The sequence below is a fragment of the Lycium barbarum genome, chromosome 6 (genome assembly GCF_019175385.1).
Source record: "Lycium barbarum isolate Lr01 chromosome 6, ASM1917538v2, whole genome shotgun sequence".
Taxonomy (NCBI): domain Eukaryota; kingdom Viridiplantae; phylum Streptophyta; class Magnoliopsida; order Solanales; family Solanaceae; genus Lycium; species Lycium barbarum.
The window spans coordinates 11,988,517-12,016,314 of record NC_083342.1 but is presented as its reverse complement, the minus strand read 5'-3'; the positions used below and the strand labels follow the sequence as shown (position 1 = coordinate 12,016,314).

The window sequence follows — 27,798 nt, the reverse complement described above, 5'->3', positions numbered from 1 at the left end:
CCCCTCCATTTATTTTGATAGTAAAATAAACAATACCTTTATTTTATATGGCTTAGGGACCAAATTGATTACTTTTTGAGATACGTAATTTTCTTTTAGTCTGTTTAAAAAAGAATATCATTTTTTTATATTTAATAACTTTTTACACTCAACATCTTACATGACATACTCCTTCCATTCCATAATAAAGTGACTTTTTAGATTTTTTATTTTGTTTCAAAATAAGGGGTGCTTTAGGATTTCAAGAAGAAATTAATTTTCTTTTTCCAAAATTACCCTTATTTACATAATCAAGAATCATTAAGCTTTTTTTTAGATATTTAATTAGGGATAAGTTAGTAAAAACACTTTTAATTTTTTAGGAGTGAACACTTTTTTAAAGAATGTGCATAAGCCTAAAAAGTCACCTAGTATGAAATGAAAATAGTATTAAAGACCATTTGATTCGAGGACACGAATTAATTTAAAATCATAAAATTCAAAAGCTTTTTTCGTCAAAGTGAGATAATAAATTAAAACAGAGAGAGTATATATACATTAAAGATAAAAGAGGACCAATGTATGGACCATTTTAAATCATTTTCGACATATTCTCAATTTACAAGAAGGTATTTCTAGAAGAGCCGTGAGACGTGTGTACAAATCTTCCAATAACGACTTGAAATTGCACCATGCCACTGCGTTTGTGTGTGATTAGGTAGAATCAAAGCCGCCAAAAAACTAAAGTATATATTTGAGTTCTTACGTCTGTTCTCCCATTGATTCAAGACCGCCTCAAGGCGCTGAAATTACTCCCCACTTATATATATATATATATACACAGCCCAGTCTTCCTTTTCTTTAGCACTGAATGTCGGTTTCCCCCAGGATCGTTTACTCTTTCTTTCTTCCATACCTCTCTTCTTCTTCGAGAACCTTCCTCTTTTTTCAATCTCGTTCTCTCAACACATTCAGTACCTCGTTGCTGTTCTCTTCACTCATGTCTAACAATCAGGTATTAATATTATTACTCCCCCTATGTCTGCCCAACACCCTCGGCAAAAAATTACAGTATATGTATAGGGTAGATTTTTTGTATTTATATACATATATTAACTTTTGAATACCTGAGCAAATGCAAAAGGATAGCTCAAGTGGTCCAGGGTGTTCAAAATTGAATCTAGCATCTAAGTTTGATTACCAGTAATAACATTATTTTTTATATTTAGCTTTTGTTATTTTTTCAGAACCCCCTAATCAAAATTCTGGATCAGCCTCTGTCCGTCCGTCTCAATTTATGTCATACTTTTCCACTTATTGAGAATTACTTTGACTAATCTTCGTGGCTAAATTGGATTAGATTACAATAACAATAACTGTTATAAAAGTAATATAAGATGCAATTCCTCTCACGTAAATTTGATGAAAAACATATATATATATATATATATTTCAAATAAAGTTGGTCAAAGGTGACAGAGTTTGAATCTTGAGAAATGAAAAATATAACATAAATTGAGACAGAGGGAGCATGTTTTTCTAATTTTGTTGGGCTTTTGATCAGTACCTCGCTATTCTCTCCACTCATGCCTAACAATCAGGTATTTTATTGTTACTCTCTCTGTCTGTCTTAATTTATGTGATACTTTTCGTTTTTTCGCTTATTGAGAGGCCGTTTGACTAATCTTCGAACAACAACAACATACCCATTGTAATCCCAGAAGTGGGGTCTTGGGCAGTGGTGGATATTAAGGGGTTTAAAAATATAAAGAAATAAAGACACCAAGAATCCAAGGGGGTTCAACATATACATAAAAAATAATTTTAACCTTATATATACAATAACTTTTTGCGGAAGGGGGTACGGATGAACCCCTGACCCCTTACTAGCTTCGCCCCTGGTCTGGGGAGGGTAGGATGTATGCAAACCTTACCCCTACCTTTGTGTGGGGGGGGGGGGGGTAGAGGCTGTTTTCGATAGACAAATTGAATTGGATTAACTAAAAGAAAAGTACTATAAGATGCAATTCCTCTCACGTTAATGTGATGAAAAAATACATTTTCAAATGTTAGTCAAAGTTCACACGGTTTGAATCTTGAGAAACGAAAATTGTTACATAAATTGGGAAGGAGGGAGTATGTTTTTCTTCATTTATTGGATTGTTGATCAAGTTTTACATGTTTATTTCTACATTTATTGTGTTGTTGATCAACTTTTAGTATTGGTGTTGGCATTTTGCTAGTTAATAGAAAATCCTTACTTTAAATTCTCTTTTTGCGGTGGATGTACTTTTTAGGTTTCAAGACGGAAAATGTTTTGTTTTGACAAAAGGTGGCCTAACACAGCGAAACTCAATGTTAGATGGCCACTCATTTTAAAAATTTTAACCCCTTTTGAAAATCACTGTTTTTGTCACTTCCAAAATTGAGAATCTGTTGCTTTTGAAAATACCATTACTTTTTGGTACGGGTGTGGCAGCTTCTCAATCTCCATTTTTTTTTTGGTTTCCCACCCGGTGTCCGGTACCCGCATCGAAGCCCGACTATATCCGGATTCGCCGCGTAGGACCCATTTCTGGGTAAGCGCTCCCTATCAAGGATTTTATCATACCCAAGGCTAAACCGAGATCTCTGGTTAAGGGAGGAGCAGCCCCATCCACTTGACCACATCCTTTGGTGGTTGTCAATCTCCAATTTTGAGATTGCATTCTAAGAGAACGAGTTTTTGATAATCTTAGGAATGTTGTCATTATGATCTTCTGGGGTTAAATTTAAAAGAAATTCTACTTCTGAATATGCAAGAGGGACAGATATTAAGGATTGGTATAGCTGATCCAATTAGTTCGGGATTGTGGGGGTAATCTAGTTGTTTTCTTATCTGTTAATATTTTTCATTAAGGGATAGAAATCCAATATTTTCTTTAAATTGGAAGTCATAAACTGGCTAGGAACTAGGAAGGTAACTAAACACCAGTGTCCAGTGTGTTCTGTTTATATTCTGTTTTGGAACTTTGATTATGTTTTATGCTTTTATAACTACCGCAATTGGAAACCATTCTTTTATTTGTGGTTCGCTGGTTTTATGAAAAGCTTCGTACTTCCTTGAGGAGTATGGTAGTGGTGTCAGACCTTGTCTTTTCATAATATTTTCTCTTTGCGACATCATCACCATCACCTTATATATGAGAGCTTCTTGTGCCACTACACTTGCGTCCGTTGTTTGGTTAATTAGGTGGGACTAAGATAGTTGTGGAGTATCAATTCTGTGAATCTTGTTCTGCCTTTTTTTTTTGTCATAATATGTGAGTGCATCTAAAATTTGCATGTAGTTTAATCAGTTTAATTTCGGAAATGCAGAGAAGGGGTGGTTATAAAGAACAAAAATGGCAAGTGAGACCAAGTTCCAACAAGGCACCAGGCTCGTCTTCAAATGGTGAACCTGTATGTGCTGCAACTACGGAAGCCATTACCAACCATCTGAATTCCTTGAATATTACTGAAAGCAGTGCGCAGTCTAGTGCTCCAGTCGCATCTCTTCAGTTTGGGAGCGTTGGGTTAGCACCCCAATCACCGGTGCAGCATCAAAAAGTCATCTGGAAACCCAAATCATATGGAACAGTGTCTGGAGCTCCAACGGTTGAAGCTGAAAAAGCACCAAATGAACAAAAAACTGCTCTTTTAAGTAAATTATTCAAGGGTAATTTATTGGAAAATTTTACTGTAGATAACTCAACTTTCTCGAGAGCCCAAGTAAGGGCCACCTTCTACCCAAAATTTGAGAATGAGAAGTCTGATCAGGAGGTAGTGATCTGTCTAACTTCTCTTTCTCTGTGGTTCATGACGCTTAAAAGTTGCGATTCATGAATAGTAGTATGGTTTTTCAGATTAGGACAAGGATGATAGAGATGGTCTCCAAAGGCTTGGCTGTGGTGGAGGTATGACTCAAGCTTGATTGGCTTTTGATGTTATGCTAATTTAATTTCCGTTTATTCTTTTATTGGGAAGGTACGTTTTCCTTGAACAATGTTGATTCTAAGTTTAGTTTACCTTACAATTCGCGGTCCTTCATCAAAACATCACTCTAGTTTATAAGATACAGACAGCATTTTCACTACCTTGGTCATTTCTGTAGCTGGGTTATCTTGTCATACTCTCCTTTTGTATTCCTTTCTTCAATTGTTAAAACTTGTTTTTTATCTCAAAAAGGTTGTTAAAACTTGTTTCTTATGGGTGTTTTTATGCTGCTTATGCGGGAAATAGTTTTTTTCCAGGTCTCACTTAAACATTTTTTTCAGGTCTCACTTAAACATTCTGGATCTCTTTTTATGTATGCTGGGCATCCAGGTGGAGCATATGCCAAGAATAGCTTCGGGAATATGTATGTTTGCTTATGGTTACTGCATGTTTTTTGTTTTAAACATCTTCTCCTTTAGGAACATGTAGTGTTTGTACCTATAAAGAAAAAGGAACATGTAGTGTTTGTGCAGAACCTTGAACTTCATTAAAGTGGTCATGCAGCCTTTGCCATGTTTTGTTACTACTTTTATTCAGTTCTTCGTTAGATTTTTTTAAATTTAATTTTGATTCTTTCCTTCTATTAGCCCTGACAACAAGGTGGTGTTGCATTTGCAAGTAGTTGAATATTTGCATGCCGTCATCTTTTGTATACGAAGATTATTGGTGTAAATATCGTTCTTTTGGTAGTCTTAATTGTGCGCTTAGTGGTTGTTGCTTTAAGCAGCGTTGTCGAGTCCTGGCTGTGTTATTGTTAAAAAGCAATGAGCTTGAGAGGGACTTCATATGACATTCATCGTCCAAGTGTGATAAACTCATCAACTACATTTCTGGACGGTTTTATATTGTACACCGATGCTTCTTATTTTCTGTAGAGAGTGATATAGGCCTGTGGGATATGTCGCTCGGACTCTTCAAAAATGCTTCCGGGCGCGTATCGGATCCTCCAAAAGTAGTGCATTTTTGGAGGATCTGAATGGGTGCCGCAACTTTTAAGCAAGTCTGAGCAACATAGCCTGTGGCACCATTTACAGGAAATTCATCCATTCTACACCTCCCTGGCCTTCTATATTGTTGGATCATCCATTACCTGGTAATCATCATGGTGGTTAAACTCTTTGAATCTCAACTAAGGTTTGCTGTATTATTTGCATTTTGTAGCTATACTGCCGTTGGTGTCTTTGTTCTTGGACGGATGTTTCGTGAGGCATGGGGTACTCAAGCAAGCAAGAAGCAAGCAGAGTTCAATGAGTTTCTTGAGGTATTGAACTAAACTTGTTCCCTATGTAGGAGAATTCATGGTACATACTTTATAGACGTTGCTGATCCTTTCAGTTCAATGTTTTCTGATAACGAATGAGCCTCAAGAAACTCATCAATGACAAATATAGTTTAAACTAAAACAGCTTGCTGCTGTACAGTTTTAAGGAAGAGTTGGTGTAGTTGATCAGGAGAGAATAAATTTGCTCAATCTTAGGTCTTAACTTTTAGTTTATTTTCAAAAACCTTAGCTTAGTTCAACCTCATGCACTTGAAAATCCTCTTTATCTGACTATTACTGAAGGTTCTACTGTTTTCTTCCTTTTGTTTCTACTTGTAGAAGATTTGTCCTTTGAATTTCTTGTCTTCTGATTTCCTCTCTTGCTCTATCTTTTTTCTTTCTGGCCTTTATTCTGTTTGATGTGCAGAATTTATTAGATGCCCTGACTAGTTACTAATTATGTGTGTGTATTGTCTAGATAAGATGGAGTGTCCAACCCTGTTATTCATTACTTAAGCAAAATGTTATAAAGTCATCAAATTAGATTAAAAAGAATCTGCTGCCAAAAACTGGAATTGAAGTCTAGGGATTGTCATCATTGGCAGCAAAACAAAATCTGCACCTCCACCATCATTTAAATGCAATTGTCCGTGAATAGATGAATCCATATAACCCAGACAACTGAAACTCTTAGTAAAATGAATCCTGATGATCATTTAGTACTCCTTAACAACCCTGGGATCTGCAGGGTTGACACAAAAAGGGGAGAAGCTGAAAGAGTTTGTTTGATCGAGAGGAAGAAAGTGACAACCAATATTTTGGGTGAAGGGAGAAGATAGTTTCTTAATTGATCGAGATCACATCCTCCATGGTTCAAAATGCCATAGAATGTGGGAAAAAGATAGAAAGTTGTTGGATCAAAGTGATTCTGGTTAATAGCTTGTGTGGAAAGCTTTGAGCATGAATAAGAGTATGCACTGATGATTGAGGTGGAATTAGGATTGGAAAAAACCTAGTTTTGTATGAGAAAAAAGAACAAAAAGAAACAGAAGCCCCCGGATTAGTTTGATAACATGTAAAGCCTAAAAGTTATTCCCATGCTTGTCAGAGTTAATGCCAACCATATCTCCTTTTTACGAACACAAGAAGTTTGGAATTAGCCGCCCCCAGGGCTTTGGTCAGTGGTAAACGGATTAGTCCACTGACAGAAGCATGTTATTTAAGTGAAGAAAGGTATAGGGGCAGACCTGTCCATTGATTTTCGAACCGTGCACCACTGCCCCTCATGGATTCTCTTAGGTTACTTAAAAAGAAGCTTGAGATTTAGTTTACACAGGAATAAATTCAAATTCCTAACTAGGACTTGGCACTCTATACATTTTCTAGACATTCAAATTCCTAAACTATGCCTATACCAGGAACCAACTGCCTTTTCTAGGATTTTACCTAACTATGTTACTCTGTAAAAGCATTGAAAATGCTACCGAAGTTAAATTCTGGGAAATAATGGTTATTTGAAAATAGAAAAAATAAAGGAGCCTGAGATGAAACGTTAGGCTTCGGTAAACCTCTATGTGTGAGCAGCTGCATAGAGTAGATCTTGCACTAGAGTTCTCAGGGAGTAGTTTTGTTCCCTCTATTTTAAATTTTCATAGTGGCAATAATTTTATTGGTGCAATCATCTCTTGAGTGTGGTTGATTAGGTCGCATACCATCACTGATAACGGGATGTCACTTTATTTGGAACCATCGCTCTGAAAATATCACTATGATGGAATGCCAATTGTCAGAGCTTTATCCATTTCATTCTCAACTGGTGTTAATTTTACTCTCTTGCGTCATGTGTCATTTTCACTCTACATTTTGTCAATCTACATGCAAAACCATTGTGAAAAGCTCTTGTTCTGACTTCTTATCCAAATTAATAAACCTTGGATGTTGCAGCGCAATCGCATGTGCATATCAATGGAGTTGGTCACGGCGGTATTAGGGGACCACGGACAACGCCCACGAGATGATTACGGTAAGGTTTCAAAGAAAGCCTAACATCTCCATGAAATTATATCCTTGAAAGTGGTCATGTGTCTTGGTTCCAAATGGTCTTCTTCTTGTTTCTGGGCTAGGCTCGCGCACCTCGACTAATTCCATGAGGTAACTCTGTCCACCAAGGCTTGGACAGTTGGGAAGAATCACCTAGTGTTTTTGCTTTCGCTGGGATTTGAACCTAAAACCTCATGGTTCGCAATCCATTTCATTGACCACTAGGCCACACCGTTGGGTGATCTTCAGTCTGTTAAAAGAGTACTTGACTATCTTTTGGGTGAAACTGGCTCTCGACTATGTGCTGGTCTTAAGAGATAAAAATCTATTAGTTGTGTTGAACTTTCACAACTAAAGGATCTGTAGGTGCTTGCTATGTAGGAGAATCCTTCATAGTTTTGGAGGTTACATGAGAACGTGGATTTATGTACAGTCTTAGCACCAATTTTTTTGATATTGCAAAATGTATTTGTTTTTTGACAAGGTTGTTTATGGTTATGTGTTTGTAATTGATTGTTATGACTTGCGACATCTATTAGACTGCCACCCTTTGCTGATACTTTTTCCTATCTTTCTTTTGAATAGCGGTTGTGACTGCAGTCACGGAGTTGGGAAATGGAAAACCAAAGTTCTGTTCAACTCCCGATGTAATTGCTTTTTGCAGGGAATGGAGACTACCAACAAATCATGTATGGCTGTTCTCAACAAGGTATGTGTTTAAGTGTGCTCTGGTTTCATATTTATTGTGGAAAATATTAGCGTAACAGTTGATACAAGCAACCATTGGGTTTATGACCTTTACTTTGGCGAGTGAAAGTACAGCAATTTAGGAGACTTGTGGCTGGAAAATTTTAAAAAGTAACAGGACATTGAAGGCTATCTAGTATCTGAAATTAAAAAAAAAAAAAAAAAGAAGAAAGAAAGAAAGAAAGATAATAAGAAGTTGAAGACTTGAGTATAGATGCTTTGACATGGATCATTTTCGTAGTATAGCAATGTAAACAGGAGGAAGGAGGAGGAGTAGGAGTAGGTCTATGAATACTTGCTAGTTTTCCATAAGAGCAGAAATTATGACCTCATAGCAGCAGGTTCGCAGCCAGGTATTGCATTTAGGCCATGTATGGGGTTGACTGTGAGGTGGCTCAAGAACAAAGTTATGAGATTATTGGCTGATAAGCAGCCGCATGCAGCATGATGACTTATGCTGATGGTACTGGTTATGGAGTTATCTTTATGCTATGCTACATAGCTGTTCAATTTATTTTGAAGGACTCACACGAAGTAGTCATATCTATGTTGCACTCATTTGACACAAGTGCATACAAATGAAGACTGCATAAATCATAGTCTATAAGGAGTGGCAATTAGTAGTACACCAGACTTTTAGGAGGACATAGATTTAAAGATATCAGGCGGCAGATTGGCTTCAGATTCTTGTTCTAAATCTACAAGCATTGTAGTACCAACGCGGTCTTCTATATGGGCCTATCTGTTATAGCCTTCAGTGTTTTACTAGTATGAAGAGTATACTTCCTTTCTATCAGTTCTTAACACTGTTCAGTGACATATATCACCGGTGCATGTAACTAGAAGTTCTTTTAATCTTCAATGTTATTAACCTAACCATGGTCTTCCCGTTTGCTGCTGTGAAAAGCTAGGTCATGTGGCAACTGTAATACCCTTTTTGAATCGCTTTCTTACTAATTGAAGATGGTTGCTTATTCCTTTATTCACTCTCACTGTCAATTTCAGAGGGGTGTTTCACATTGTCTTATTTTCATCAAAAAGAAGGAAATATAAAATTTGTGTATGCTTCTGTCTTATTGAAATATGAGAAACTGTCTATTTCTGAAACATCCCTTGGTTTCACGTGAAGGAAATCAGTGACTTCCTTCTTTGCTGCGTTTGATGCACTCTGTGAGGAAGGTACAGCAACATCTGTTTGTCAGGCTCTTGACGAAGTTGCTGATATTTCTGTACCTGGTAAGTTTTACATTGGACAAAACATCCTTTAAATTATTCAGTTGATTTCATTTGATTGGTCATCTTTTGTGCCATTTCCATGGCCTGTTTAATGCAATCTCATTCCAGTTTCATGCGACTCTAATCTTTTGGGTGGTGGTTCACCATAAGAGTGTATTACATTAGTCTGGACTCCCAAAAAAGTGGAGTAGGTAGTTAAAAAGATGTCAGATGATCATTAGGATATAAAGTTGTACTTATACTTATTGTATGTCGCTGCAATTCTGGAGAAGGAAAAGTCTCTTAAGTAATGAAGTGAAGTAGCTTGTATTTAAGTAATCTGATGGATGATGATTTTGGTTGGATGCAGTGCCATCCATCTTCCGAACCCCTTCATATACCTTATTATCATCATGGTATCCCAAATTCTACCAAGCAAATCACTGCTGTGATTAGGAGGGTCACGTAAGACCTAATAAGGACATACTATGCAAGCTTACTGCCAAGTTAAGTGTGCAAATTTTCCTTGACTAGAGAAAGAAGAATGAGAGTGTTGGAATCTTGTATTTTTCTGTTTGTCGGTTAAACATTTTTGTTCAGTGATGCTATGATTTCCAGATGCAATAGTTAAGGCAACTGTCACTCATCGTAGAGTTATCTGTTTGAAAGTTAATCTTCAAAGTATGAAGTAATAACGACGGAAAGCATCACACAAATTGAACAAGTATTTAATTGCAGAATCACATTGGCTTATTTGAGAAGGTCGAAGAAATATTTAGTAGGGTGGTACAAGATTTACCTGAAGGTGTTATTTGAATACTCTTTAATCCTCCCTGTAATATGTTATCTTCATCAAGTATCTAATTTTTATCACCAAGAATCTTGAGAGGCTTCAGAAAGGAATATTTTGTGGAAACAAATGCCGAGATGAAAATAATACATTTTGTACTAAAGGAGATCACATCTCCTATGAAAGTAGGGGGACCAAGAGTAAGATTTGAGGGGGCTCAAAAGTGGATATGATGATTCAACACCGATGAAGGAACACTATGCAGGATAGTCACCACAAATAAATACAGAATTCAAGGAGGTGGGCAGAGGAGAGAAGATTCATTATGAGAGAGGGGCATGGAGGGTATCATTTTGATGAAAGGTAAAAATATTATTAACAAAAGGGCATGAAGTGTGGAACATGGATCAGTGTGGCCAAGACCTCCTACATATTGGACTAATTAAGGCATATTGATTCTAACCATATCAAACTAGACACCGATGATTATTGCACAACTACATCTATACGAAGTAGAGGATGGAGAAACTTTTTTTAGGGATGTGGAGTTTAGAGAACATTTGTAAGATTGGTGATTTAAGAATTCCATCTCCTTGTGGTATTGTACCAACCAAAATATATTATCACTGGACCACATAGAGGCTGAATGAACGGAGTAAATAGATTTTTCACATTTTTGGCCTTTTTATCACAGAGCTTCGAGGATATTGTTTCCTATACATGGCTAGCTGCGTAGTGAGCTATTCTTTCATGTTTATGGATTAATCTATTGGTACGTCTTATGCGTTGGGTGTGTAATTATGTGGTCTTGTACTTCAAATTTTTGTTAACGTTCTCTGTATTTGAAGAACCTGTGCGAAGACTAGTCTTGTCACAACTAAAAACGAGTACGTCAAGGAAAATGAAGGATTTTATATAACGTTGTCCTCTTGTTGCATATGAGAATATGAGTACCAAGAAGATAACATATATTATATGTGTAAGATGTGGGAAGAATATATTATATGTGTAAGATGTGAGAATATGCCTCATGCGATTATCTGTATGTATTTGCGATTGACTTTTTGGATATCTTGTATTAGTTCTCTTTCAAATCTGTTCACTTGGCTCTGCATTATTTTTTTAATGTTGTCTGTGCTCGTCTTTGAAGTAGTGTTTTTCTCCTTCATACTTTGGTTTGATGTGCAGGATCGAAAGACCATATAAAAGTGCAGGGTGAAATTTTGGAGGGCCTCGTGGCTCGCATGGTAAAGCGTGAAAGCTCAGAGCACATGGAGCAGGTCCTGAGAGATTTTCCTCCTCCTCCATTAGAGGGTGGTAAGCTGATTTTTTCCTATATGGTCCTACTAAATACTCTATACCATTACTTATTGGGGTTGTTGAGTCCCACATTGGTGGGATGAGGAGAATTTGGGACTCCTTATATGGTCTTGGGGAATCCTCCCTCATGAGCTAGCTTTAGGTCCAAGGTCCATTTCGTTAACAGGGGTTTACATGTTTCATTTGTATGATTTAAATTAGTGAGAAGATTGTTTTATTCGTGGTGCGATTTTCATTTGAATGGTTAAAGGAGTCTAAATGACAGTATGAGTGACCCACATTATCTTGTGACCGAGTTTTGAAAATGTATCTTCTATTCATCAACTAGTCGTCTTAAGTCTCCTATAATACACCCAAGTTGAACCGTGAATAAATTTCAAGTATATCTGGAATATGTTTCATCCATACGAAGAAAAGCATGAAAATTCAATGTTGAAGTGGCTCAAGTAGGATTAAGATGAATAAAAAAGATGTACCAAGTAAATACAAATAGGTAATAGAAATATCCCTCTCGAATAATTCATGTGAGGCAGCTACCACAAGTTTGACTCTTTTAATTTTCTTTGGTTGTGTGTGCTTTTTATCTTTTTCTACTTTTGTGTGTCCTTGATGTGAATCAGTTTTTTAAATTTTGCTAGATATTTGGAACATAGGTCCTGATGGGAAAGTTTATGGAGTTGGGGGATAATCCTGCCAGAGATATAAAGAGCTCCTAGTAATTTCCATTTTTATTTTTATTTTGTATAATATTGGTCCAAGAACCCTAAATGGAGCGACATAGTCAATGAGGGGTCATATAACTGACCCCAACTTACTTGGGATTCAGGCATAGTAGTTGTGAGGCATTTGGTTTTATTTTTTGTTTTTATGTACATAATTGTTTTTCTTTTTTCCAGAGGGTTTGGACCTGGGACCTACATTACGTGAAATTTGTGCTGCAAATAGATCAGAAAAGCAGGTAATGTCAATGTGCTTCAGCGGGGTAAGAGTAGTTTCTTGTAACCAAAGTACTAAACTCTATGTCTCTTCTACGTACAGCAAATAAAGGCACTTCTTCAGAGTGCTGGCACGGCTTTCTGCCCGAATTATTTGGACTGGTTCGGAGATGAAGATTCTGTCTCACATTCAAAAAATGCTGATCGATCTGTTGTCTCGAAGTTCTTACAATCACATCCTGCTGATTTTTCTACAAAAAAAATACAGGTTTGGGAAAATTTCTGAAGTGAATCAATTATAATATCTCCTAAACAATTTGTTGATGTTATTGTTGGTTGTTTAATTCTTGATAGTCATCACTGACCTAACCAAATTAGTCTCGTCTTACATACACAATCATATTATAGTGGTGCGGATTTCCAGAAAGAGATCTAGCTAGCTTGCTAGTAGTCGTATATTTACCCTAGTTGTTCTTCCCTAATATTGAGCTTATCGGATCACTCTCTTTTTGTAGCATGTTCAACAAAACCTCATTTTAGCGTGATTGCTATCACTAGATGATTGCTAATTGCTTCATGTTGACAGTTGTGTATCTTTTTGCTAAAGCTGGTGAAGTCTGAACTCATAAACCATGGTTGGTAGTGTAGGAAAAATAAATTGTAGTATTGGAGATAAATCCAAAATGGAAGACGTATGTGAGAAAATTTCACCAAAGTTTATTATGAAGGTGATTATTTTACTTATAAAAGAAAACTGAGAGAGATAATACATCCTACAGGGAAGTTATAATAGTGGAAGAATCTAGTTTAAGGAGGTTCCAGTATTCTGGATTTACATGTAAACACCCGAATCTAGTTAGTCATAGAATGCTCCTGTTTTTTTTTTCCCCGGTTTTAAAGGACAAAATCATACTGCAACTTTTGCTTGGTCCTAGGCATTCTTGTGGTGCTTAAAAACAGTTGTGGGAACATGGGAAAACATTGCAATCCAGTATTCTGGATTTACATGTAAACACCTGAATCTAATTAGTCATAGAATACCTATGTGTGTGTGTTTTTTTCCCGGTTTTAGAGGACAAAATCATACTGCAACTTTTGCATGGTCCTAGGCATTCTTGTGGTGTTTAAAAGCAGTAGTGGGAACATGGGATAACATTGCAATTCAAGTAATTTTGTAGACGCGAGTAAGTGAGAATAACTGCCCTCTCAAAGGAAATGTTGTGTAACTTGGAAATCAAGCTGGTTTGGCATTTGTGGCACACTCAATGGATTTCAAATACCTCACCTCGTATTTCATGTGTTCCTTTCACAAAATCCCGTAGCTTTACTTCTATGTTTTCCCTTTTCAAATTATTTTTTGGTTCGGTTTGGTTCGACTTGAATTTTAAATTGCAAACCATATTATGGTAGTGGTACCCAGAGTGTGATGATGAGTCATAGTTTTTGGGTGTCGTGAAGGAGTGAAAGTGGAATATGCTGGTTTTCATTGTCCTTTTGGTGGAGTGTTCCATTGAGAAAGTGAGCTTTGATTACATTTCAAAAAGGAAATCACGGCAATCAATTTAACTAAAGGGAGGAGTACTATTACCTTGTAAATTTGGTGGTGATGTTTTAATCTTGCTTTACTTTTGCGTACCCAATTGTAGGTGACTTTTAAATCTATGTATATGTCTGATTCTCTATTTTACACCGTATTAAAAGCGAAAAGTGCAACAAGCCTCTAAGGTCCTCTGGGGCTTTAAGCGCAAATAAAGAGTGGGCTTTAATGAAAAAAGGCGCAGATGGAGAAAAAGAATACAAAGTGTAGTCCAAAATTAATTATCATAAGCATGAATAACAAATATATGGACAAAGAAATTGAAAAGAATTACTATAAAGTGAAATATCAATTGTTTAGTGTAGCATCTTCATTATTGCACTGATTGGCACGGAAAAATATGCCTTAGAGCCTTGATGAGGACACTGAAGCGCCCATAAAATGAGGCGAAGCGCTCAACATGTTTTGCGCCTCGCATCAGGGCTTAAGCGTGTCTATGACAACACTGCTTGGTCGAGGTGAAAATGAATGGCTGCCAGAGGGGAAGTACTGTTTTACTTTCTTTTAGCTGAACAACTCTACAGGAAGGGATGAACAAATAACTTCCCCAGGAAAAAGTAAATCAATGAGTCTGTCTCCCTCTCGTGTGAGGTTGAACATGGTTTGCAGGGACAATAATAGTGTTCAATAATTATATGCATCTTTCATTTCATACATGAAAAAGTTTTGGTTTCTTCCTCTCTCTGGCTAAATTAGTCCTATCTTTTGCTATTACCTAATATGTTCTCATTTAACATACATTGTCTGCCCCCCTCCCCCCTCAAAAAAAATAAAAATAAAAAAAAATACTGACATTCTGATTGTATCATGGAACTACGTGGATTGGTCCTGGTGTGTAGGCTTAAGTGCTTTGTGACTTTTTTTGATTCCAAAGACCTGATAGATAGTGGTAAGATTTTTGTTATGTATTCAGTCTTAAGATTTGTTAACCATCACTGATATATTCACTTTCTTCAGGAAATGGTACGTTTGATGAGGGAAAAGCGCTTTCCTGCTGCTTTCAAGTGTCACTATAACTTCCATAAAGTTAATGATTTATCAAGTGACAACCTGCCTTTCAAAATGGTGATCCATGTATATAGTGATTCAGGCTTCCGCCGATACCAGAAAGAGATGAGGTCTATTTTTAACCATTTCAACAGAAATTTGTTACTCTGCTCCTTTTTCTCACCATTCCAGCAAAATAATGTTTAGCTTTTGGGTTGTGCTGCATATGTCGTGTGATTTTCTTGATTAAAATGATTCTTGTCATGTCAGGCACCAACCAGGACTGTGGCCTTTGTATCGAGGTAATATTTGTTCATTTATTATTCCAGCCAAAACAATAACTGATCTGCTAGCTGATATAGTTGCTAACTTGTAAAACCTTTAACCTTGCTAACATGCAAAGCCACCGATTTTTTGTTTTAGTTTGCTATATCGACTCGCTTAGTTTGATAGATTGGATAGAATAATCATGGTATTAAATTGATATTATTTTATTGAGTGTTTGGTTGGTCTTTGAGTCCTGCATAGCTAATCATGTATAATATAATACACCAATTGGTATCACTTTATACCTAATAAAACATGGAATAACAATATATGGAATAAACATCAAAAGACATAATTAACCTTATTTCCTCTAAGCCATCATCAACACCCTTTCAATTTTTTATTTTTTTTTATCAGTTAAGGTTTATTATTAAGGTACCAAAATGGTACTAAAAGGATACACAAGACCTGCAGGGGGATAACACCCTTTCAATTTTATTAAGTTTAAATATAAATCCATATTTTAAATCTTTCCCTATATACATTTTAGTACAAAGAACCAAACAACAACAACTACGCCTCAGTCCAAACATTTTGGAGCTGGCTATGTGGATCCCCACTTCTCCATTTAAGTTCATTTCATATCATCATCATACTAAATAAAATAGAACAGTAATAAGTTATATATAGTAATACACATACACAAAGAACCAAATGTCCGACAAAAAATAATCTCTGCATTATAATACTAATCCATGTATTACAATCCTGCATAACTTGTTTCTTAACCAAATGGGGCCTAAGAGAACTTGTCAGAGACATGACTGAAACTATTCATTCTTCTTTCTCTTCTGGGAGTAAATGAATGGTTTCTTCGCTGGTGCTTGAGATGATGTGTGACTTCTGTTACTCCTATTTAAGAACAAAGGTATGGTATTTAAAAAGTCATAAAATTTTGACGCAACAATTTTATATGTCTCCTCTGGGGGAACACAGAGTTACGTAGTCAAGTCACATCTGAACTATCTATAGGACATGAACCAATTCATCAGTGTATCTGCATTTGATTTTTGAGTTCCAATTCAGAAATAAATATATTTTATGGCCTGTTCTGCAAAATGTTGGTGTCAAAAGTGGAAAAGCAAGTTGAATTTGTCGGCAGAAAGTTCCTAATTATTTTCTGGGGAGATGTAGGATCAGTTTGCTTGAAATTATTTCCTTATCTAACACCCCCCCCCCCCCCCCCCCCCACCGGTCTTACTCATAGCATCATCTATTGCACTTTGAGTTGCTGATGTAGCTGTTCACAGGCTTTTTCGTTGACTTGGATTTATTCAAGGTCAATGAGAATAAAACTGCTGAAATGGTAGGAAGTAGCAATCAAATGGTAAAACATGAGGAAGAGGACAGCAGTTTAGCTGATGAAGACGCAAATCTGATGGTCAAGTTGAAATTTCTTACTTATAAGGTAATGCAGTTTTTAAATAAGCTTTTATTAACAGTGACTTGATGTCACTCTTGCCTGTTGGTGAGTTGAAACTGGTTGTTCTACTTCTACTAGGGGCTTACTTTTTCAAGTTGTCGTTATCTTTTAAATCAATTGTATTTCTTTAATGCACGGCTCATGCAGAATAGAGCAATGCATGAGATAAGCTCCCATTATTTCGTGATTACCAACTATAACCAAAACAATAAGCTTATATGATACTGGAAGCAAGTTGGCTGCTCGAAGATTGCAGATACCGTCCTAGATTTAGCCATAAATAAATGATGCAGATTAGGGATCGATAGATGTTGCTTTTAGGATCCTTTCACCCTCTTATGAGAAATCAGAGTTTGTGCGTTCTGGGATGAAGTATGTCTGCAAGGCTAAACTTAAAGAAATTGGCAAAGAGGCACCACCAGATATAGAGTCTGCTGCTTAAATTTAAAAGAAAAACCTTTGGTGATAATACTGCATTATCAATCACGTTAAAGAACGATAATCTTCTGGTTTTGGTATAAAGAATTTGTAGAAAGATGGCTATATAGAAGTAGGCCTCGCATAACAGAACTTCAAGCTTTTAAAAAACATATGCGAGAATTTATTATTATGCACTGCACAGCACCCAGACATCTGTGGCGCCTTTTCTCCAGCCTGTTCAATCTGCCAGTTATGTTATGTCCTTATTTCCCATGCCAACGGTGCCACATAAATTGGGAGGGAGTATTATATAGCTGGAATCTTAATGTGCTTAACGCTTTTGTTATGAGGTTCTTTTTATATTGAGATTGAGCTTGAGCCCGCCAATTTAATTACAATAGTGAAAGTGACCACAGTGGAAAACTCTTTTTTTTTTCCCATAAAGTATTATGATACTCTGTGATTTTGCCATTTAATAAGATCTAAAATTTGGAACTTTATTGGTTAGCATGCTATGTTTCTTTGAAGTTTATCACGTGTTGAGCAAAGAAATTTCATGTTAATTTTTGTTTCTTTACTGTGCAGTTGAGAACTTTTTTGATCCGTAATGGCTTGTCGACTCTTTTCAAAGAAGGCCCTTCTGCGTATAAGGCTTATTACCTAAGGTGAGGTTTATCTGGTTGTTCCCTTGTTCTTCAATGCAGTTCGAGTTGAACTTGGTGCCTTCATATACATTGTGTCTGCGTTTTCAATTTGTTCTATAAGGAGTATGCTACATTTTAGTCGACATAATTCAATAATTATAAGTTGTTCCATCCACATTTTGATTGGTCTTTTAAGGGGTGTTTGTCGTCAAATAATGAAGTGCTCCTAATGATTTGTCATGATCATCCTTCACTATGGTTTCGAAAAGCCATATCTTATCTACTAGGCTATTAAACTAGTAGAATTTCTAGTTTTCAGATCTTAAATGTGCAGTCTGGCTAGTGTAACTACTATGAATCTAGACCTTATTATTTTTTAGTAGTTGTTCTTTTTACCCAAAGTTCGAGGTTATCTCACAAATGTCTGTATTTTTACATTCTCATGCTTGTTTTTGTATGGCCAGCCTAATTCAGTGATACAAGGACAAGTTTCTAGTGCATTCCTCTCAAAAAGAGAGAATGATTTTTTGGCTGTACTGTCTTATCAATCCTCAAGGATAAATTATAACATATATTGATCTGTATAACAATATGATCAATCTAGGCAAATGAAAATTTGGAATACTTCAGCAGCCAAGCAACGAGAACTCAGCAAGATGCTTGATGAATGGTAATACTAAATGAGCTTACAATTTTCTACGATGAGTCACTTTTATCTTCCCAGTGTAGCATCTTAGAAGAACTAAATTTTCAGGGCAGTATATATACGCAGAAAATATGGGAACAAACCATTGTCATCATCCACATACCTAAGTGAAGCTGAGCCCTTCCTTGAACAATATGCAAAGCGTAGTCCACAAAATCAGGCTTTGATAGGATCTGCTGGAAATTTGGTCAGAGTTGAAGATTTCATGGCTATTGTTGAAGGAGAAGATGAAGAGGGTGATCTCGAGCCGACGAAAGATATTGCTCCTTCAAGCCCTAGTATTTCCACCAAAGACATGGTCGCGAAGAATGAGGGTCTCATTGTTTTCTTTCCAGGTAAGATTGAACCGGTTTTTGAATTTCCAGATTGTATACGATATCTGAATGTTCTATGGTGGTTTTGTATTATCTTGTTCTCTAGTAGTTTGGTTGTAGTTGCTGATGTAACCCTGGAATCCTTTATGTATTATATACATAATGAATCTCTTTTGTTTTTAGAACCTCCTGCAACTATTGAAGTAAGCATTCTTTTCAACATGCAACTCTAAATTGCAGGAATACCAGGTTGTGCTAAATCTGCTCTTTGTAAGGAAATACTGAATGCTCCAGGAGGGCTTGGAGATGATCGACCAGTTCATAGTTTAATGGGTGATCTTATCAAAGGTATGAGGTGCTTTTCAACATCGTTTCGCATGTTCCTTATTTATAAAGGAATTTGATTTTGCATGTCCATGTATCTTGTGCCTTTAGGTTGTTGTCGGCATATCATGTACTCACTTTGTCTCTTCCTGTATGATGGTATTTGACAAGCACAGGGTTTAAGATGTGAATATTTCTTGTATATAGGAGCGGCAATAGGGGAAGAATATCTTTAAAGTAATGGTTGGAAGTTAGTTGATAGAAAAAACCACATCAAATTTGTTTTTAAAAAAATTGAATTCATAGAAGTTATGAAAGTTGTATAGAAATAGAAGGGCGTTAAAAGGAGTATTTATTAGTTTTGCTGTCAAGCATTTGTACTTTAATACAGGTTGGAACCAATTGAAAAAAGTTGTACTTAGAACTAAATGCATTCTCATCTGGTTCTTTCTTGCAACAAACATCTGACTCCTGAAACTTGTGGTACTCCATCCTTTTCAATCTAGGTGTTTTAGTTTGAAAAAGAACGCCTCTTCCTATATTTGGGAACTCTCTGATTCCAACATTCTACATGGCTTGTTGACAAGATTCATAGGGGACTTTGTTACAATACACATCTTTAGTTTATGATGATAAGATTCAAAAGTCCACATTATTTTCTTAAATTCCGTGCCTAGTCAAACTAAGACACCTAAATTGGAATGGAGAGAGTAATAATCTCCCTTAAATTCCGTGCCTAGTCAAACTAAGACACCTAGTCACATTATTTTCTTAAATTCCGTGCCTAGTCAAACTAAGATACCTAAATTGGAATGGAGCCTCCCTTCCTTGCTTGAAAAACTTAACTTTCTCTCAAGATAAAACAAAGTTTGATCTCTGTATGTCCATCATATTAATAGGTAGATATTGGCAAAAAGTTTCTGATGAACGTCGAAGAAAACCTTACTCGATCATGCTTGCTGACAAGAATGCACCAAATGAGGAAGTATGGAGACAGGTAAGCTTTTGTATATGCTAAACTGTTCCCTGAGTAGTACAAATCCTCCGATGCAATTTTTCATATACAGCACTTTTTAAGGTTATTTTCAGTTCCAAATTAACATAAGATACAGTGGTAGTGCTTCAGATCTTGATATTACTCGGTCTAGTTGTAGCATCAGTTCTCTTTACTTTACTATTTTTTATAATGCCACGGAATGCATCTTCTAGTTTAGAGTGCCACGGACTGCATATAAAGAACATGAGTTTTAAGGTTATTTCGGTCGGAAATAACATAAGATGTAGTCGTAGTGCTTCATTGCCTCACCAGGTTTTATTCTCATCTTTGCAGATTGAGAACATGTGCCTAAGCACCAAAGCATCTGCTATTCCAGTTATACCTGATTCAGAAGGTCTTGAGAGATAGTTCCTTTTTAGTGTCTGTTGCATACATTTTCGATAAACTGTTATGCTGCTTCTTATGCAAGTTTGCTTTGATTTATGAAAAGTTGGGGCCACTGATTTGGTAGTTCACCCAGCGCTCTAGTGGCTTTATTTTGCATCTCTTACTATGCGATTTGTGTTATTTACAATTCTTATTTCTTGTTGGGTGAAAAATTATGTCCGATTCAGGTGGAACTCTGACTTTGCAGTTGTCTTTCCCTTTAACTTATGGTGGTGAACTCTCATCATCCTGTTATATTTTTTGTTTCTAGGAGATGAGACAGATACTTTCCACCTATACTTCTTGCTTTGCAGTTGTGTTATCTTTAACTTATTGTGTTATCTTTAACTTAAGAGGGGTGAAGCTCTGTACCATCTTGTTATATGCTTTATTTCTTGGAGAGAAATTGTAGGCTAGTAGTTCCACAAATGATGTTTGACATTACCTTTCTGTATGGTCTGTGATGTTGGTAGCGGTAGTAAGAACTGCTTTTAGAAAGTTCATTTGCTTTTTCTTGAGTCATACTCATCTATGTATACACTATACACTATATGGGGTCTTAGTTACTGCGTGGCTAATCATGCAGGAACTGAAACCAATCCATACTCTGTTGATGCACTTGCGGTTTTTATGTTCCGAGTACTTCACCGAGTTAATCATCCGGTACTTAACTCTTCATGTTACTCTGTCCTCGTTAACTGCTCTTCACCCATTTACTCCATTCAACTTGGATACTGATGCCTTAGACCTCTATTTTCTGCTTGATCCTGAAGGGAAATCTTGACAAGTCATCTCCAAATGCTGGATATGTGATGCTAATGTTTTATCACCTTTATGATGGGAAGGTACAAAGTCTTATTCAGCTAACAAGATCATCTCAGTTCTTTCTCCCGTATATCATTAGTCATAAATAAATAAATAAGGCATCTGTATCTGATTCTGTTGGTAAACTTTCACTCAGAGCCGTAAGGAGTTTGAGAGTGAGCTTATTGAACGATTTGGCTCGCTTGTCAGAATGCCTCTTCTGAAACCTGAAAGGTTAGTAAGTTTTCTTACTTCTGAAACCCCGACCCCCCCCCCCCCCCAACCCCCCCCAAAAAAAAAACCCACACCCATACCAAATAATAAGGTTGGCCAGGTTGAAGTGATTTTTCCTTCCTCTCTATTTGTTGGTTATGTTAGAATGGAGTTCAAACTCTCGTCATTATCCATCGAGTTTTGAACCGTGTACCACTTGGTCCTTAGAGATTTCTCAGTTATAAAGATAGTGTTAGTGTTGGACCCCCATATCATATTTTTTGATGACATAACTAAATAAATAGAAGTGTGCTCTCTCTAATAACTTAAGCTTTTTAAGCTTTTAGATGAGAGCACACACTTCAACATATTATTAGAGTAGATAGGGGGTCCCGAGTTCGAGTCTCATCGTCACCGGTTGTCAAGAAAGAATTTGCACATGCTTTTAGCCCATGAAAAAGATCAGGCTCGCATGTGAGGGGGTTTATTGAAGACATAACTATGTAGATTGTTAAGAACTGGTGTTTGGGCCTAACTCAACCCCAAAAGCTAACTCGTGAGGGGAGGATTTCTTAAGTCCATATAAGGAGACCGCCAGCGTGGGCAATTTAATATAGAGGTCCAACATCGGTACACAATAATTGGGATAGGTCCTACTCTGATACCATGTTAAGAAATGGTACTTGGGCCTAACTCAACCTCAAAAGCTAGCTCATGAGGGAAGGATTGCCTAAGTTTATATAAGGAGACCGACCATCCCTTTTTCATAGGCTATTTAACATTGGGTTTGATATTATAGTTGAATCCTCTCCATAATCTTTGTTGGTCCTTTTTTTTTTCCACGCACGCGAGTGTGGTATTGTAATTCAATTTAGAACAAGAGGGTGTTAGTGTTATTTCTTATGCTAGGGAAATGTACATAATGTTGCTGAACTTGAGAAAGTACTCGTAAGTTTGCTCTGAATTGTTTTCAAATAAAAGACTTGAAAGGTTAATTCCTCATATTCCTTGACAAACAACAAACTAAAGCCGTTCGGCACAATGATTGTCACGCCCTGAACCTGGGCCTGGACGTAAAACGGGACTCGGTGCCTAACTACATGCGAACCAGCTGGCTGGCTGAATCAGCATGAGGTATACATATGTATTGAAAGCGGAAAATAAACTTAACTCATGCTGATCTGCTAAAGTCTGACTGAATAAATAACTGAAAGTGCGCAATGCTGAACAAATCTTAAAGATAAATACTATAGTCCACAAGGCTAATATAAAAGCCTGTGACTCTGTCTAACTGGTAATCTATGAAGCCTCTAATGAAGTACTGAAAACACTGATTGTTGCGGGGCCAAGGCCCCTGGCATACCTCACTGTCTGTAAAATACTGAAAGACTGTAAAATAATGATAATGCCCCGAAAAACTGGGGCTCACCAATCAGCTGAGACTGTAAATCCTAGCTAGCAGATCCGTCATCCTGTAAATCGTTACTTGCATCGCGAGATGCAAGCCTTGGGAAAAAAGGGACGCCAGTACATTAGAATTGCATTGGTATGTAAAGCAACTGAAAGAACGAACTGTAAGTACTAAAACTGAAACTTAACTGATAACTGAACTGAACAAAGAAGTAAAGATATGAATACTTCCTATTTTGAATAGAGAATCACCTGTTTAACTGAATTAATAAGATTTAGGGCCTCGGCCCAATATAAGCGCACAAATCAGCGGCCTTGGCCAAGTAAGTGCGTCAGTCAATGGCCTCGGCCAAGCATGCGTATACATACTGTGCCCTTGGGCAATCACATATGTTCAAAATTCATTTATTATTCTATTTTCAAGCCCGATGGAAAGAAGGACAACAATTGTTGTTTAGACATGAAGTATCATCATATATTCTTGGTTGACACGCGTCTGACTGGAATCCAATTATCAAGTATGATTTCAGTACGTAGCCAAATTGGTTATATGTGCTTTCACCTGGTCATTAATTTACATTAACTAGTGTGAAGATAGATCTAATCTAGTTAAGCATATATTCTAATGCGTCATTATATAAAACAAGCTTCCAAAATTTTGAAGGAGATTGCCAACTTTGAACACAAACTCCAATACTTGTAACCGTGTTTTCTTCACGGCGAAAAACAAAGGGGAAGAAAAAGAGGAAAGTGGGTCTATAAATCCAATTGTTTTATACTCCCTCCGTTTCAATTTATGTGAACCCATTTGACTGGGCACGACATTTAAGAAAGAGTGAAGACTTTTGAAACTTGTGGTTCAAAATAAGTCTTGAATATTGGTGTGGCTGTAAATCATTTCATAAAGTGAATTTGTTTCCAAATTAGGAAAGAGGTCATTCATTTTGGCACGGACTAAAAAGGAAATAGGTTCACATAAATTGGAACAAAGGGAGTATAAAACTGGAGTTTAGAATACAACAACAACATTTCAGTAAGCTAATTACAGCAAAGCTATTTGGTAAAAAATGTTCAACTCTAGAGGACATTAGACAACTAGAAGTTTCAGTGATAACTGATTGATAGCAATGCAACCAACAACATGCCGCAGGTAGTAATTGCACTGATAAGATTCCACTATGATGTCAGATGACTTTTTGCCTTAATGTCGTTAAAATCTGTGCTCTGTTGCCATTGCTGTGGGGGTGGCATTTGGTATTTGACCTGTATAGTTTGGAAGTGTTTCGATTCTTCGACATGTAGGTCTTCGCTAGTTCATTTGCTTTACTTGCTGTTGATGTTGTTTATGATCATATGAAGGTCTCCTCTTCCGGAGTCTGTGAGGTCTATTATTGAGGAGGGAATCAATCTGTACAAGCTTCATACAAACAAGCATGGCAGGTCAGTGTAACATTCAGCAAATGTAGTTCATGATTTCCTCCAAACCCTCTCCTCTTTTTGCACTTGAGTTAATAGTGTTCTTGGTAAGAAGCAGCATTATGCCTTCCGATATGTTGCACGATGTGGAGCTATCTCGCTTTTACATCCTCAGCTAAAAAATTATTTTCAATATAGTAGTTTTTGTTGAAGCAATTATGAATTGAATTTGAGGTTTCCACTTTCTCCAGAATGCTTTATTAAACGTATGGATATTATGTGTGAATCTTTCTTCCATCTTCTTCATCTAGGAAGCTTCGATTCTCATTTCTTTGTGATGATTGAGTTGCATTATGATGCAAAGAGGTCTTGATATTTAATGGTTAACTGTGAATACTTCTTCATTGATTTCCAGTGTCTTGACTCTACTATTTTTGAGCATGATTTGGAGCTATGAAACTCCTTTTAACACTTTAATACATAATTCTGCTCTTGTTGTGTTGCTTTGCCTAATAATAACTTTGTATATCCACATGCATGTTGTGTCCTAAATTAACTGCAATACGACTATGAAAACCTGCATTTCTCTGCATGTTTCGATAGGGGTTCCAAGCAATTTATATGCTTTTTCTTTTGGGGTTAAGATGTCTTTTCTCAACAAATCCCCATCCCACCAAAAAAAAAAAAAAAGGGAATAGATCTCCACCAACCAAAAGTTTTGGGGGGGTGGGGTTTGTGGAGGAGATGTCGTTGTGACCGGCTTCGTTCAAGCAAAATCATGTGATTTTTCTAGTTATTCTTAAATTTAGGTTTTTGGTATTAGTATTTGGAGGACAAGAAAGTCCGATGTTTTGGTTACACGCTGACAGAGGTCTATTTTTGCGTTTTTGAGTGATATATTCATGAAAAAAAGCTAAGGTCACCGTGTATAGATATATATAAAAAAAAGTTTTTCACTCCTTTAATTTTTTTTTTTTTTTGAGGTAGTCGTGTTTTCAGTTTATTGATTGATTGTGACTAATGAGTTTTGTTTCCTTATGTGTGATTTTGTCCATTCAATATGGTAGATTGGAGTCTACAAAAGGGACATATGTAAAAGAGTGGGTTAAATGGGAGAAGCAATTGAGGGACATTTTACTTGGAAATGAGGACTATCTCAATTCAATACAGGTAAGTTTTTGCAGCTTAGCGGAGTGCTCTTAGATCTCTCAAGGCATGTAATTATCTGATCTTACTTTCCACTGGAAATACAATTTAAATTGCTATAATGCTATTCAAGCCCTTTTCTTCAAGTGTTACCCATGACACATAGTGGCACTACATGCATACTTTATTTGAGTTGTCATACCTGTGTAGGAATTGTATGATAAAGACTGGAGTAGTTCATACGGTTCTTCAAATACACTAAATATCAGCAACAAATTTTGACATTCCCATAGTAGATACTTATGCACACACCTATAGGATACGTATACTCGTAAACGAGTCCATGTAACATATCCATTGACCAAGCACAGAAGCTATTTTACCTCCGCGTTTGCATAAATGTGTTCTCTATGTATCTTTGACACGGGGAGGGTTCAAGGATTTGGGGGAAAAGAGTGGCTTGAAGTAGGAAGTCATGTCTCTAGAAAAAGAATGAATTTCTTCCCTTAAATGAGCTGATACGCCAAAGATCATAAGTGCTGCATTAGCAATGCCTTTCTAGTTGGAAGGGTTTGTTGGATGGTTCAGTATTCCATGATCAGCAACCCGCCTCCCCCTCGGGAACCCTGGCTCAGTGTGAACGGATATGAGTTGTGACAGCTCTAAAGAAATTTACCACATTGTGGTAGGAGAGCTTTTGGAGTCATTCTGCAATTTTCTGTTTCAGGTTCCATTTGAATTTGCTGTTAAAGACGTCTTGGAACAACTGAAAGTTATTGCGAGGGGCGAATATGCAGCGCCTACTTCTGAGAAGAGGAAGCTAGGATCTATTGTGTTTGCCGCTATCAGCCTGCCAATTCCAGAAATTCTAGGTCTTCTGAATGATGTAAGTGAATTTGCAAATTCATAAGTTGCACTTATGGAGTCTCGATGGCTGAAGGATTTTATGTCTTGATGGTTGTAGTTAGTGGTCAATGCTCTTACCGTACTTATTAGTTTGTGCACAGAACATATTATTCCTTGTGGCTGGATTGTTTTCTTGGCAGGTTTAAGTGACTGATAGTAATTCTTGTTTATGTGTTTGCTGCCTTCTTTTTCTTTCAATTAACTATCTTTTTATCTGTTTTTCTGGGATTAAAAGATCGTTACAACAACAAAATCACTGTGGTATGATGTTGTTGTAACAATCTTTTTAGCCCAGAATAACAGATATTCTGCTTTCGCCTTTTGTCCTTCCAATCTGCATGATTTCCTATCATCTGCATTTTTCTGCATTTCTTAAAAATCCTTCGGGTGAAGAGTGAAGGGACTGAGGAGAGGCATTCTAGTTTTGCATAATGGGACTCAACTATGTTATCTCATGCTTCTCATTATTTGTGGACAGCTAGCACAGAAAGATCCGAAGACTGGCGATTTCTTGAAGGACAAAAGCATGGAGAAGTACATTCAGAAGGCCCATTTGACCCTGGCTCACAAGAGAAGTCACGGTGTGACTGCAGTTGCCAATTACGGTTCCTTTCTTCACCAGAAGGTGCCAGTAGACGTGGGTGCTTTGTTGTTCTCCGATAAGTTGGCTGCACTAGAAGCTGAGCCTGGCTCTGTTGAAGGTGAAAAGGTCAATTCTAAAAACCAATGGCCCCATGTCACATTATGGGCTGGGGAAGGAGTTACAGCGAAAGATGCCAATACGCTACCACAGTTACTTTCCCAAGGGAAGGCTACTCGCATTGATATAAATCCACCGGTCACTATAACTGGCACTCTCGAATTCTTTTGAACTCTACTTGTAATTCCTTGTCTTGAGTGGATTTACATATTGTGAAATCCTAAATTGATTCCGAGTGGATATCATGTAATGATTCTCCTGAGTTGCAGGAACAATTTTGTAGGATCATGCGCTTTTGGCTGGAAAGCAGTCTTGCAGAATAGGAATTAGATGTAAAGAAAATGTACAATGTTTAGGCAATAAAAGGTCTTTTTCCTGGGTACTTTGAAACCCCGGGTAGCATTTTCTTGAATAAAGGCAGACCCTTTTTTGCCGGTGTTTGATATATTAGTTGTGTTATTCCTGCTGTGTGTTTGCATTTATTCTGCAATAATTACGCCTTGATCTGAAGGAAGTTAGAATTGACTTATATGAATTCTCACTATCCGTGTTGCTCCATTAAACTGTAATGGCTAAATTGTATTTCTAGAATATGTTTGGGTGCTGTGATAGGACAAAGTACCGAAGCTCCTAGGAGTTATAAGATCAACTTCTCCCTGCCTTTTGTTGAGGCATGCTCAATTTCATTTAATTGCAATTGTGGCGTGGAGACTGCACTCATCTGGACAAAATTCTCT

At 36.9% G+C, this 27,798-nt stretch overlaps 1 protein-coding gene and 1 pseudogene across 2 annotated transcripts; one reads left to right on the top strand and one right to left on the bottom strand.

The window, feature by feature from the left end:
- The first annotated feature begins 610 nt into the window (after positions 1-610).
- LOC132600794 (tRNA ligase 1) lies at positions 611-27,520 on the top strand. Of its 2 annotated transcripts, XM_060314186.1 has the most exons (28): positions 855-994; positions 1,227-1,580; positions 3,337-3,780; positions 3,864-3,914; positions 4,275-4,357; positions 5,155-5,254; positions 7,199-7,277; positions 7,880-8,003; positions 9,171-9,277; positions 11,235-11,363; positions 12,263-12,324; positions 12,405-12,569; positions 14,856-15,016; positions 15,156-15,187; positions 16,463-16,620; positions 17,641-17,720; positions 18,304-18,369; positions 18,454-18,740; positions 18,960-19,067; positions 19,943-20,040; positions 20,374-20,434; positions 21,053-21,129; positions 21,240-21,311; positions 21,428-21,504; positions 24,253-24,333; positions 25,377-25,479; positions 26,183-26,341; positions 26,840-27,520. In XM_060314186.1, exons 2-28 carry the CDS (start codon positions 1,566-1,568, stop codon positions 27,230-27,232), a joined length of 3,372 nt encoding a protein of 1,123 aa, XP_060170169.1. In that variant the 5' UTR covers positions 855-994; positions 1,227-1,565; the 3' UTR covers positions 27,233-27,520. The 2 variants fall into 2 exon arrangements, with proteins under 2 accessions (XP_060170168.1, XP_060170169.1); XM_060314185.1 differs by lacking the exon at positions 1,227-1,580 and having other exon boundaries at positions 611-994.
- On the bottom strand, positions 6,282-6,397 carry LOC132601023 (U6atac minor spliceosomal RNA; annotated as a pseudogene).
- Positions 27,521-27,798: the final 278 nt, after the last annotated feature.

What these genes read in the sequence shown, in the direction of transcription:
- LOC132600794 (XM_060314185.1), top strand. Translation starts at nt 851, where the DNA reads ATGTCGGTTTCCCCCAGGATCGTTTACTCTTTCTTTCTTCCATACCTC. An exon ending in CACTCATGTCTAACAATCAG is followed by an intron (nt 995 to 3,336) that starts GTATTAATATTA and finishes TCGGAAATGCAG; the next exon opens with AGAAGGGGTGGTTATAAAGA. An exon ending in TCCTCCTCCATTAGAGGGTG is followed by an intron (nt 11,364 to 12,262) that starts GTAAGCTGATTT and finishes TCTTTTTTCCAG; the next exon opens with AGGGTTTGGACCTGGGACCT.